The sequence below is a fragment of the Trachinotus anak genome, unplaced genomic scaffold (assembly GCF_046630095.1).
Source record: "Trachinotus anak isolate AG129_WGS33_773 ecotype Australia unplaced genomic scaffold, CSIRO_AGI_Tana_v1 ptg000004l, whole genome shotgun sequence".
Classification (NCBI taxonomy): Eukaryota; Metazoa; Chordata; class Actinopteri; order Carangiformes; family Carangidae; genus Trachinotus; species Trachinotus anak.
This window is the reverse complement of record NW_027273855.1, coordinates 9,442,857-9,456,030: the sequence shown is the minus strand read 5'-3', so window position 1 is coordinate 9,456,030 and position 13,174 is coordinate 9,442,857. Positions and strand designations below refer to the sequence as shown.

Here is a 13,174-nt window from a genome sequence, read left to right as displayed (position 1 = left end):
TCTTATTTGAGGAACCTCACACACACTGCATTTCCTGTGCTTGCATAGGTGTCTTCTGAGCACTGTACTATTGACTATAAACTCTGCTTTTATCACACCCCCCTATTGACCATATTGTTGTCAACAGTTGGCTGTGGTGGTGGTAACTCTTTTCGCACCTTTCACGCCCTTTTTACTCTCACTGCTTACCTTCATGTTCCACTGCAGAGGCCAGAAAAACAAGCATTGCTGATAACCTTTTGCTGCAGCCTGACACAGCAAAATTAAAATACTCAGTTGACTATTTGGTGGTAGATGTTTCACACAAGAAGATACAGCAGGTGTCCATGACTTATTTCTTAGTCTTTGGAAGGAGGATTCTAAAAAGACTGCAGATTGTTCCTTTTAAAATTAAAGTATGCCTTTTTGCAGAGGTGGAAAAGTGGAAAAGTTTTAAAATCACTCTCTGTTAAGTGTGTTTTGCTTATTGTTACTTCACTTGGCTTTTTGAGAATTGTGTATAAATTTAACTCAAGAGGGCTGTTTTCACATTCACTTGCTAAGGGAAGAAAGTTTCTGTCTGCTCACCATAAATCAAGTTTAACAGGAGTGCCTGCAGGAGGATTATGTGTACCAGTCAAAAGTTTGGAGACACTTTCCCATGTTTCTACAACAGAAAAAATAAAATATAGATGAATGAAAAAGAAACATAGTTGCTACTTGTCGTATTATTTTAAGCACACACACCCACACAAACACACAAACACACAGAGTCATGACAACCTGAAGCTTGCTTGCTCCGCCTCACTTTTAAACTTTTGAAAGTCTTCATCAATGATTCACTCTCTTGAGGTCAACCTTCGTGAGCTGACCTCAGATCAGCTTCAGCTGAGAGCATGTTTTGAATCTCTTCAGTGTCCTGAACCCAGCAGACTGCCTACACACTAACCTCCTCATCCTCTGCATACAGGTGAGCAAAGTGTAATGATTTCACACTGGTCCCGTGGATTATCTGTATTGTGTCTGTTTATTCCTCAATTACAGAGATAATCTTCTGCTTGTGCTGCTTGTATTGAAGTGGTGTTTTTGAACGAGTTCTGATAAACAGCTTGTTAATTGCCTTATTCTGCTGCAGTACAATGTAATCCAACATGGACATATATATCATATGTCTATGTTGAGATACTTCTCAAGTCCATAGGGAGCTCAGGTTATTGATCTCCCTGTGATGCCAGTTTTAGCCTATGATAGGTTTTTATTGGATTCACAGCCATATTTTTGTTGGGTGTTGATTCTGTGCTGAGAAACCAACCAACTTGTAGTTTAACTTTTTAAATGTTTTATTGAAAAGTCATAATATTGTTATAAAGGCTCTGTAGTAACTAAATAGTTTATATTTGATTTGTGGCACTGCCCTCCAACAGGGCTTTAGAATACTTTTATATTGTTTTTGAAAAAATTATGGATCTTTTCAGCTTTTCAAGACTGAAAGAAAGCTTTTCTGTAGCTGGTTTTTTGAGTTTGGGGGTGATTTTGTGATTCAGATTCTCGTGCTCAATCTGAGGAATAAACCTTTGGACAGAAAGCAGCTGTTTGCCTCAGGAGGTTTTCCCAGAATGTTACTGGCAAAACTATGTAGATTTACTGGCCTGAGGAAGACATTATTGAAAAAAGGGTCATTGTAATTAATAACTGTGGAGTGTTTTTTTCAGGTAGATCTAATTGTGGAAAGCCATAAACATGAGTAAAACTTGGTAGAATGGACAATTTAAAACAATTCAAACAAGTTAGCATTGTAAGTTCAAAAAAGTCTCTATGACAGGAGCATGGTATCACAAACACTTCTTGAAAGGAAAACCAAAGAAACCCACACATTATCCATCTCATTATCCATCACTCAATCTCACAATGTTCCTGTTTAAGTGATCTCCATGACTGATGTTTTCTTGCATTGAGTGCTAGGGTTTTTGAATGTTTGGGATAAAATCTTTGTTGCAGGATATTTTCGTTTGTGCAGCTGGATTGATTTGATTATAGATCTGTGTGGTTTCATCAACTTCATGATATAACAGTAAACTCATTCTGCAAACTCATTCTGCAAACTCATTCTGCAAACTCATTCTGCATATCTGTCAGATATGGACCTCCATCGTCTCTGTGTGTCTTAATGAAGGAACAGGCCTGGAGCTCGAAAAGAAAAATAAAGCTCAAATAAGACCTTGCCGTATGTATTTTTTTGGCAGAAATTAGAGTGGCACAGCAATATTTACCCTGTAAACACGTTCACTGACACAGTCCCTCCACACACACATACAAACACACACACGCACAGAATATATTCACATTGTCCTTCGTTGTGTTTCTGTTGCTCAAGCAGCCTCATCCTTACAAACCAGCACTACCAGCTCCTCCAGATCCTTGTGTTGTCATACTGAGGTTGTTATACTGAGGTCAGCAGCTAGTGACTTGGAAACACACACACACACACACACACACACACACAAACATACATTAGAAGAAAGAAAGGTGACCAGCTTTTTTCTGACTCTCGTGAGAAGAAATCTCTATGGTTGTAGGTTGGATTCACAAACTGTTCACCAACAGCTGCTGACCCCCTCTCCTCTCCTCTCCTCTCCTCTCCCGATGCTAACTTTGCAGTGGAAGTGGAATGGATAATAGCCATGGCACACTGTAATGTGAGTATATTTTGGTTGTTTTGAGATTGTCCCTTTTATGTTTGCTTGTTGCTTTTGTTTTATTTCATTTTGGTCTAGGGTCTGTTTAACCTTGTGACAAGGGAAACGTCTGCAGTCTAGTTTCAACTCCAGATAAAGGTTGTTTGTTTAACAAATGCCAGCATGTGGACAATGTAGCAATATATCCAGGCGATCTGTTGTGTTTTTGGTTGTGTTGTAGTTAACCAAACATGATTTAATGTCATTTCATATTATATTATTGTGCTATAACTGAGTTGGGTGTCAACTGCAACAAAACAACTAGTTTTCCTTTCTTTGCTTGAATTGTTTGGTTTTTTTTCAGCTGCGGTCACTGTCCTCCTCTCCTCATGATGATGTCAACCTGGGACCCTCAGCAAACCCACAGTCAGTAGCTGTGCTCTCACTGCACAGCCATAGCTCTCTTTATTGTAATACAAAGCTATACAGCTACCAATCCAGCTAAAACATACTATTACTATTGCTAGTGGTGTTTCTGATCATTTTTCAGAAAATCTTGGCACTTAATTTAGTAAAAATCCAACAAACAGCATTATTAATGACTTATTTACAGTATATTCTGTGTTTTATACATCAGAACTGATTCTTGAAGACAAACACCATTTTGAAAGAAGGGGCAATTTTTTTCTTTTTTGCTGATGACTTCTCCAGCATTTGTAAGCTTTTACAAATACAGGGCTTCAGAGGTCATTGTGTAATATTGTATAATGCATTTGATAGATTAATCTCTGTGTTGTTTCAGTGCCAGGCCCACTGACTTTGACTTCTTGGCTGTCATTGGGAAAGGGACCTTTGGAAAGGTAACACTTAAACAATTACTTATTCATCTGTCTCTCGCTTGAATACAAATATTTTTCTCTCAGCAGCTTCCTTATTGTAACTCAATCAGTTTGCATATGTGCCAGCAGAAACTCCTTAGTCTGGCATGGTTTTACATTAAGGACATCAACTAATAAACCCTTTTGCAGGGATTAATGGTGGGTCATATAGATTAAGAGTTAGTCTCTGTGGATCCTGTTCACAGCAGCAATTTTATTGTCCTAAAAGGAGAGAGAGAGAGCGATAGTGGGCTGTTGCAGTAATTGCTGACAGCGTCGGAGAGAGCCTACCTGCTGACTTCTGTCTGATCAAAATGTGCTGTCTGCTTCATGAATTATTAACTTTACAGTCCACTGAGGCCTTTTAAAGTTGCCTGAACATCACCCAGTAAGTGGAACAGCAAAATACTAAAGAGTAAAATGGTGTTTCACATAAAGAATATAATAAACTCTTAATATGATTACTTTCCTGTGTCAGTAGGTTTGTATTTAAACATGAAAATGATGTTAATCCTGTTTAGGGTCAGTCCTTTTTTTCTTTGTATCAAACACTTCTCAGATTTCTCTGTATCATCTGTTTGCACAGATCACATATCTGTGTTGTGTCTGCTGTTCTCAGAGGGGTTTGATGTGTGTGTTGAGATGGTGGCGGAGACTGTTTACCAAACAAACTACTAACAAACAAACCTTCATGCAGGTCCTACTCGCCAAGCTCAAAGCCGACAACAAATTCTATGCTGTCAAAGTGCTGCAGAAGAAAGTCATCTTGAAGAAGAAGGAGGTGGGCTCTGCTGTCTAGTATTAAAGTTTTTGGACATTTAGATCACAGCAGTTTCTTTTCACTTGAATCCCATCAGAGCAAAATAATTTAAAATAAAAATATGCTGCTGCTTATAAACGTATTAACTGAAACAAACTTACCAACTACAAACCCTCGAGTGATGTCTGTGGGATGAAATGACTAAGACACAAATTTTTTTGGGTCAGGCTTAAGTATATGAAGGTGGAAAATATCTCAGCTTGTGTGTATAGTGTATGCAAGTATCTTTGAATGTTATTAGTAAACAATGTTTCGACCCAGCAACACGATCTGAAACTTATCTTATCTACAGTTTGTTCTGTACAAAGGACATATTTTATGACTACCAGAAAATAAACTGGGCCACTTGTGTTTGTCTGACAACTGAATTAGATTATCTGATCAAACACTTGTCGTCTTTTCATTTGGAATTTGCTTCTGCTCAAGTTGAGGCGTTATGTGGAAGAAAAGAGGTGGTTGGCCCATTTCATTAGTCTGCAATTTTCTAAAAAAAAACAAAAAAAAAAAAACTAATGTGTCCTGACTCCTGAATGAGCCTATGCCAGTACAGCTGTCAGTTTCTGACCTTCTTTTTCCAAATACTTACAAAGATTCAGTATTTCCCTGAAACACCATTTAGACTTTTATCACAAACTAAAATTCTCCTGTAAAAAACAGAAAAAATATTTTCTCTTCAGTGATTAGAAAACTATTGTGATTCATTATGCCTTCAAATGAAGAATTGTTAAAAGAAAAAAATAGAACATAAGTTATCTCAAGGCACTTTCAAATAGAGCATGTCTTAACTGTACAGACTGGACTTATAGTTTCACTTTAGGACAGTGTTTAAATGGTGTGGAACCTTTTTTTGTGTTGTGTATAAATGTAATGATATCATCATAATTATTATTATTTAACTTTTTATGATATTAAGATAGAAAATGTGGCAATTTTAAAAGAAACTTTAAATGTGCTTGCTTGGACTGAAAATGATAAAATTGATATTTCTAAATAATATATATACATATATATTGTTTTTTAAAGAAAGTTGAATAAAAAACTAATCCAAAATCCAGGCACTAGAACACAGAGTATGCAAAGATTTATAAAATCAATATCAAATTTATCAAAGAATATCTACTGCAATTTTACAGCTAAAACACTTTAGAAAAATGCTTAACAGAGCTAAGTTTTGCTATTGCTACATAGCCAATGTTAGCATTAACAGCTGTTTTATTTACCAGTCTAGAAGTTCAACTTCAAACTTCATTAGTTTACTCTCTAAGAGCTGTCTCCAGTGGTGGAAAGTAACCCCAATGTCAACTCTTGCTTCTATCACTTCTTTTCTTCTACTGAAGTTAGCATGCTAATCAGCTAGCTCTGGTCCATTCATTCTGGCCCAGTCTCGATATTTTCCAATAGCGACTCACTATAGCCGTCAATTTGCTCTGAAGATGTAACACTACTCAGAGGGCATATTATAATATTGGATAATAAAGACAATGATAGCTGAAGCTATCAGGCAACAATCACCACCAGGTGCGCCTGACAAGACACCACATTTGGCAGTGGAGAAAACCTACAAATAGCCCCTTTATAAGAAAATAAGACAGGATCCTTTATAAGACAGGATTTCTGGCAGTAATTTAAAGACCAGGATGTGTTGCTCTCAGATTGAACTGTGTTCCACAAACCACCAGAGCAAAACCCTGCAATACACAGTATGCTTGTTTAGAAATATGTATTTTGTGTATATTAGTGGGATGTGGTCATCACCATATTACTGGCCAAATCAGAGTTTTGTAGTTCCTCTTACACAGCATTAAGGTGATGCCAACATGAAGAGAAACAGTTTCCTCTTTCTTGGTTCATCTGGTTAAATGCTGCTCTGTCTCCTCTTCTTTCCCTCATTCTCCACTGCCTTGTGATCCTACTACTCTCCTCACATTTCCCGTGTGACTCCTCTCTTTAACATCTCCATTTTTTACTCTCCAGCTCCTCTCACACATATTCACACCTCCCTCTCACTACTATCTTCTCCTACTCTTCCTCTACCCTCTTCCTCAGCTTCTCTCCCTCTCCACATTTACTTTCCTCTCTCTGCAGGCACTAATACCGTAATCTCACTGGTAACAGCTTCATCTTGTTAGTTTCCTCTTACATTAGTTGTTGACATTTCTTATTGTGCATTCACCTTATATCATGAATATAGACTTGAATTTTTTTAATTTAGAATGTCATCTGCCCAGTGATGTTGTGAAACCATTGGCTGAAAAAAGGCATTAGAGCCATTGTAGTATATAACTCCTTTTATCATGGATTTTAGACAGTAATTGTCTATAGACAGAAATGTAAGATAGCAAAGGTGTGTTTGCGTCCCTTCTCTACCTTTATTCTGTTTGTTCTTTTTTTGTCTTGTCTATCTTTAGCAAAAGAACATAATGGCAGAGAGAAATGTGCTGCTGAAGAGTCTGAAGCACCCGTTTCTGGTTCGGCTCCACTACTCCTTCCAAACCCCAGAGAAACTCTACTTTGTCCTCGACTATGTAAATGGGGGAGAGGTATGTAAATTAAACAAAAGTAAATAAATGAACATAAATGAATTAATAATATCAAGACACGTTTTCAGATCAAGATTTCATTGGATAATATTTGAAATTGGTGTGGTATAGATTACACTGTTTACAATAAAACCACAAGGACAGCAAAAAATGCTTGGATTGCACGTAGATCAGTTAGTAAAAACCCAGCAGACGGGTAACGACAGGATTTATGTCTTAATTGTAAGAGATATATAATTTTCTTAATTATGGCCTCATTTGTACAGCCTATCTGTATAATTGTACCAAACTGTCACTAATAATTTGACAATTTAATCTCAAACAAATAGTTCAACACTTTGAGAAATACACTTATTTTGTTTGTTGCATAAGATTGATATGACTCTCACATCTGTTCACTACTATGAAGTAGGCCTAAATATGAAGCTACAGGCAGGAGAGGATTACCTTAGCCTTGCACTAAGGTAAAGCTACTGCACTGAGACTGAAAGCAAAGGAAAACTAGGCTAACCAGCATCTACCAAAAAACTATCCTCTAAAGTAAAACTATGAATATCTTATTTTATTTATTGTGCCAGGGCTGTGTAGGTTTGTAAAGCTTTTAATGTCCAAACTTGGACAAACTCTGGAGTAGGAACTGGTTTAACATCATGTTTTCCTTGTACATTTTACTTTCTTTTTGCTCAGTTGGGACACAGCAGGCTGCACTGACAATGTCTTATAAAGTAATCCTTTATTATATCAAATAAACACTCTCAAACTTCACTGTGCTTTTGTGCTGCTATGCTGATGGTCAGGTGTTTTACCCCAGAACATGGTTAAAGGGAACTTTAACTATTTCTTTAAATTAATATTTAGTTTTGCATGATATGTGTGTAACCACTGCTGTTGGAAAAAATATTCTCCTTCCCTCTATCAATTTGCTTGTCTCCCTATCCCTCATTTATCTGTCCTCTTCCATCAACCATTTTTTAAGTCTTTTTTATTCCTCCTCCATCCTCTCCATGCTGTGTCCATCAATCCATCCATGTATCCATCTCTTTCTTTCTCTCTCTTTCTGTTTCTCTGCAGTTGTTCTTCCACCTGCAGAGAGAGAGATGTTTTTCTGAACCCAGAGCAAGGTTCTACACCGCAGAGGTAGCGAGCGCTATCGGCTACCTTCACTCTCTTAACATCGTTTACAGGTCAGATCAACAGACTCACACATATACGCTCACATATTTGTTAAAACATGAGATCACAAATTACCCATTTTGCATTCCACACTGATAATCTGCTTATTCATGTTCGCTGTAGAGATCTTAAACCAGAGAATATTCTTTTAGACTTCCAGGTAAGTCAGATTTTTTCAGTGCTTTGAAATTGTAAATTCTAACTCTTTCATTTGTATATGTCACTATTGTGTGAAAAATGCCTACTTGTGTTCTCTGTGTGCAGGGTCATGTGGTGCTAACAGATTTTGGGCTGTGCAAAGAGGGTGTAGAGCCAGAGGGAACCACCTCGACTTTCTGTGGGACTCCAGAAGTGAGTAAAACATGCACATATGATTAGGAAAAGAACATCAGAAAGTCATACAACAAATCTTTCATATAACATCAGCCATGTTTAAACATGACTGACACCTTTAAGTGTCTGAACATTTTGTTTCAGAGGCTTTTTTAAACTCCAAATTAGTAGAATCGACTCTACAGTGGTGTTAGTACCAGAGTTTTCACGAAACCTTTACCAGTTGACTCAAATGTACTAATGCAGTCAGATTATAAAAGTCAGGTGTAGTTAGTCTTGTCTATTTCCTACTCAGTCATATTTTCTCTCTTTTTTCCTTTTTTCTGGTTGTCTCTCTGTCTGCAGTACTTGGCTCCAGAGGTTCTTCGTAAGGAACCATACGATAGGACAGTAGACTGGTGGTGTCTGGGAGCAGTGCTCTATGAGATGATTTACAGCCTGGTATATATATATGTGTGTGTGTGTGTGTGTGTGTGTGTGTGTGTGTGTGTGTGTGTGTGTGTGTTTGATTATGGGTTCACTAATTTAATTTAATCAAAACAAAACTGCAGTGTAAACATAACTATTCTGTTTCCAGTCTTTATGCTAAGCTAAGTTAGCCAGCTGCTGTCAGTAACTTCATATTACTCATACACCAAAAATGATATGAATCTTCTCATCAAACTCTAGACAAGAAAGCAAATAAGCATATTTCCTAAGGTATAAAAATATTGCTTCAATTCTGTGTGGTGTCTAAGGAGAGTCTAAGGATCATGATCATAGCTATAGATAGATAGATTTTGATATTTTTGGTGTACAATTAAACATTTTGGTCTGATGAAGGTGCTGGAAGTCAGATCTGAGGGTTATTAAAACATTAAAACATTAGCATTCATCCTCTTAGGAGCATGAATATCCACAGCAGGTTTTTATGGAAATGTGGACCTTGTCTTGAATGGTATGCTATATTACATTGCATAAATTTATACTAATAACATATGTACCTGTCCCTTTGCTTCAGCCTCCTTTCTATAGCCGTGACATTGGTGAAATGTATGATGGGATCCTCCACAAGCCACTGCCGCTGCCTCCAGGGAAGTCTGAGGCTGTTTGCTCCCTGTTAATGGGTCTCCTGCATAAGGACCAGCACCGGCGAATCGGGGCCATTGCCGACTTTGTGAGTGTGTTATGTCTTTTAACTGTAGTTGCACATTGAAACAAATAGTTTCCCAGACAAGACATAAGCCTAATCCTAGACAAAGAGTAACTGCATTAAATTTTGCTTTAATTATGTACTAGGCTTAATTCTGATGCCCCCAAGTCGTGTCCATGAAAATCACAAAAAGAAGTGGTGACAAGGGACACCTTGAGGGCAGCACTAGGAAGATGTTTGACTTTTGCTAAGAATATGGACACAACTCTCACTTTGGTTATGCAGGGACCCAATAGCCCTGGAATTCTCCAAGTCCACAAAGCAGGTGTAGACAGGATGGGCAAACTCTCATGACCCCTGGGGGCCCACCACCTGCATGGACAGGCATCGGGTTGGGGTGCAAAGCAAGATGGGTGGCAGGCCAGGTCAGGGGATTGGGCAGGTTGATACCTGGCTTTGTAGACTGCTTAATAATTTATTTGTCATACTTATTCTGTGGGACAGTGGGGATGTACTTATTCTGTGAGACAGTGGGAATGTACTTATTCTGTGGGACAATGGGAATGTACTTCTGAATTATTAATAGGAAGAATATCAATATATTTACACAGTACGCATGTAACTTATCTTTCTTTTATTTACAGTTAGAAATAAAGAACCACACATTCTTCTCTCCAATCAACTGGGATGACCTCTACCACAAGAGAATCACTCCTCCTTACAACCCTAATGTGGTGAGTTTTGTGTGGCTGCTTTTTGGTGAACTGTACCTGTCCTTTAGTCTTTTTCATATCAAGTCTGTTCCTGTTGTCACAAGCTGACTCTGGGAATGTGACAAGAAGGTAGTCCATGTTAAACAAAGGTTATACAAAAAACTAAAAAAAGGTACCACAAATAAACAATGGGGTGTGGAAACCAGCAACCAGATGCAAAAGATTGCAATACAAAGTGGATGTCAGCAGTTGGAAGAAAGAGTAAATGAGCACATGGGACAACTTTTCTAGTCTGGAATGCCCAGTCTTCTCAAATATTTCTTTCATAATCATCTACCATGCGTCCAGGGTTTTCTCAACCACAACACATTTTCCAGAGGGCTCAGCCCTATTACATATTTTCTTAAATCCCTTCATCCTCTCTTTCATTCCTCTTAATGAGGCTAAATATTCTTCACTCAATTTGTAATCCAAGCTAATTCCTTTGACTTTTGTCATTCATGGTCAGGTTTCTCATTGCGTTTGTCTAATAGGCCCAATAGAGTCAAATTTACAGTTTGAAGTTGAAGTCTGGAATATCTTCTGCGGCATTTTGCTCTTGAATTTCTGTGAGTAGCATAATTTTGAGGTTTTATAGCGGAAAATCTTTTGCATGTACAAACTGAAAAATGTATGTTTTCTTGTTTAGATGTGAGAAACATCAATTACTGTGTATCAAGAGGAGTATTATTGAGGGCAACCTTCACCAATACCTTGTTTGGAAAGCAACTGTATTTAGGCTTTGTCACAATTATTTATAGAAAATATATTGATATGATTGGCTGATAGGTATAGCCATTTATCATAGGGTAAGTGACCTGCCAGAAGAAACTTCACCTCATTGCCTAATTATTTCCTCTTTTAGAGAGGCCCAGCTGACACTCAGCATATCGATCCAGAGTTCACCAGGGAAATGGTTCCTAACTCAGTGAGTCGGACCCCAGAACTCAATGCCAGCACTAGCTCCAACAACGCCTTCAATGGATTCTCCTTCATCGGAGAGGACAGCTTTCTGTGAGACACCAAGATCCTGACAAACAGATCACAGATTGATCACACCTCTTTTGAGTTTAGATCTCATGAGAATAAGAATATGAATATGTACTATGGAAACCACTGCAAAAGTCCCACAGTGCTTCATGTTTGACTACTACAGGGATTTCCAAATTGTTCTTGAGTGTGTAGCAAAGAAAGGGGCTTGTATAAAACAAAAAGCCTTCACTGAAAACATTTAAGGTTCAAATATGTAGAACTCTTTGCCTGAGTATTTTCCCAGGTCTGCTGTTAGAGAGGTTGCAGAGAATCTTACCAACTATACAGGGCTCACAAGAAGTGGGAGCATCTTTAAGATGCAGTGGAAATTATTTTTATTCCATTCATTTGCAATGGAATGAAGAACATGTGAGGCTGGATTATTCTACAAAAGATGTTTAATAATTCTTTTATACACATCTGTTTAAAAAGAGAAAACACAAAACAACATTGTCTTCCTGTGTACATCTAGACTGTCTCTCACCAACTTTAAAACTGAGAATGACATCCAGAAAATGTAAAGGCAGTTAAATTAAAAAAAAAAGGTCTCATAATTACACACCAGAGACTGATTGGAAAAAAAAAATTTAAACAACATTTTAACATCAGGCATCAGTACATGCTGTTGTCGCATTGGTATGACACAGTATGCTAAAGAGAGTATGCTGAGATGATCAGCAGCTTCTAATGGCTTCTACCTGTTTTACACTGTTTCTGTAGGGTCTGATTTTACAGGGAAATGGCTGCATTGCTCAATGGCACAAAAGCATATTTCTTTGCAACACAAATCTTCCAAATTTTCTGTTATAATGTACATATGGTACATAAAGTAATTTTTTCTTACTACATAAAACAAAAACAATAGAGAAATTGCAAAGGAATGTCAGGCTGCAGAAGTTTATTAAGCAACTGACTGATAGTAAAATCAATTCCAATATGGTTTTCTTCTTCCTTAAAGACCTACAGTATATCTTCGACCAAAGATCAAAGAAGGTGAAACAAGTAAGAATAATCTTACTAACAGAAATATAACACTGTGAGTCATGCAGAAGGTGTAAAACAGCGGCTACTAGTCCTCACAACAGTGGTCCTGTTATCAATGTACCAAATACCTAAATTAATTTGCTGTTTAAAAAAATGCTCCATGTTTCAGACTTTTAAAATATCAGTCAACTACACTCTAGTGTGCACATATTGTGGATTATGTGGTTTAAGGGGTTTGTTTTGTGGATTACAGTTTTGTTTTCTGTAACTGAGAAAAGTCCTCACATATGTTTTTCTGGAGATTATTTTATTAATTAGTTTTATTTCCTGATATATTCCTCATTCATATATACTTTAAGTCTTGTTTTTGCATCTGATATTAGAGAAGCTCCAATGTATTCCGATTCCTGAAGATAGCATGGTACTTTTTAACTTCTTAAAAACATTTTGGTTTTAACTGAACAAAGTACTATTCTATGAAACTAACAGGGAAAAAATAATTTATTTCCTTGGGCGACAGCTTTAATTGATTTCTTTAAATGGTTAAAATGATTAATGAAAAACTCTCAGGCTTCTCTGACTCTCCCAGCTCACCATTTACCTTCTAAAACTGCAACCCTGCATGCCAAGCTGTTATTCCCTGATTGATTGTGTAAACAGAGAGGCTGATGTTACACACTGTCAGGTCATGCTGCCAGCAGCAGCGTCATTGTGGGCTGATGATAGCGGAAGCGTAAATCCTTGTGTGTGTGTGTGTGTGTGTGTGTGTGTGTGTGTGTGTGTGTGTGTGTGTGTGTACATAGAAAACTTGTTAATAAATCAAACAGGTTTCAAAACATTTACATGTTCTTTTGAATGAACCATTAAACATGAAGT

General features: G+C 37.4%; 1 protein-coding gene across 3 annotated transcripts; it reads left to right on the top strand.

Moving 5' to 3' along the window:
* Positions 1–811: 811 nt before the first annotated feature.
* Positions 812–13,174, top strand: sgk2a (serum/glucocorticoid regulated kinase 2a). 3 transcript variants are annotated; one of them, XM_071475663.1, is made up of 13 exons: positions 812–949; positions 2,638–2,675; positions 3,019–3,080; positions 3,457–3,514; positions 4,230–4,313; positions 6,761–6,892; positions 7,964–8,076; positions 8,189–8,225; positions 8,330–8,416; positions 8,744–8,839; positions 9,399–9,554; positions 10,175–10,264; positions 11,148–13,174. In XM_071475663.1, the coding sequence occupies exons 2-13, from the start codon at positions 2,661–2,663 to the stop codon at positions 11,298–11,300; spliced, it is 1,083 nt and encodes a 360-aa protein (XP_071331764.1). In that variant the 5' UTR covers positions 812–949; positions 2,638–2,660; the 3' UTR covers positions 11,301–13,174. The 3 variants fall into 3 exon arrangements, with proteins under 3 accessions (XP_071331764.1, XP_071331765.1, XP_071331766.1); XM_071475664.1 differs by having other exon boundaries at positions 821–949; positions 2,556–2,675; XM_071475665.1 differs by lacking the exon at positions 812–949 and adding an exon at positions 2,411–2,429.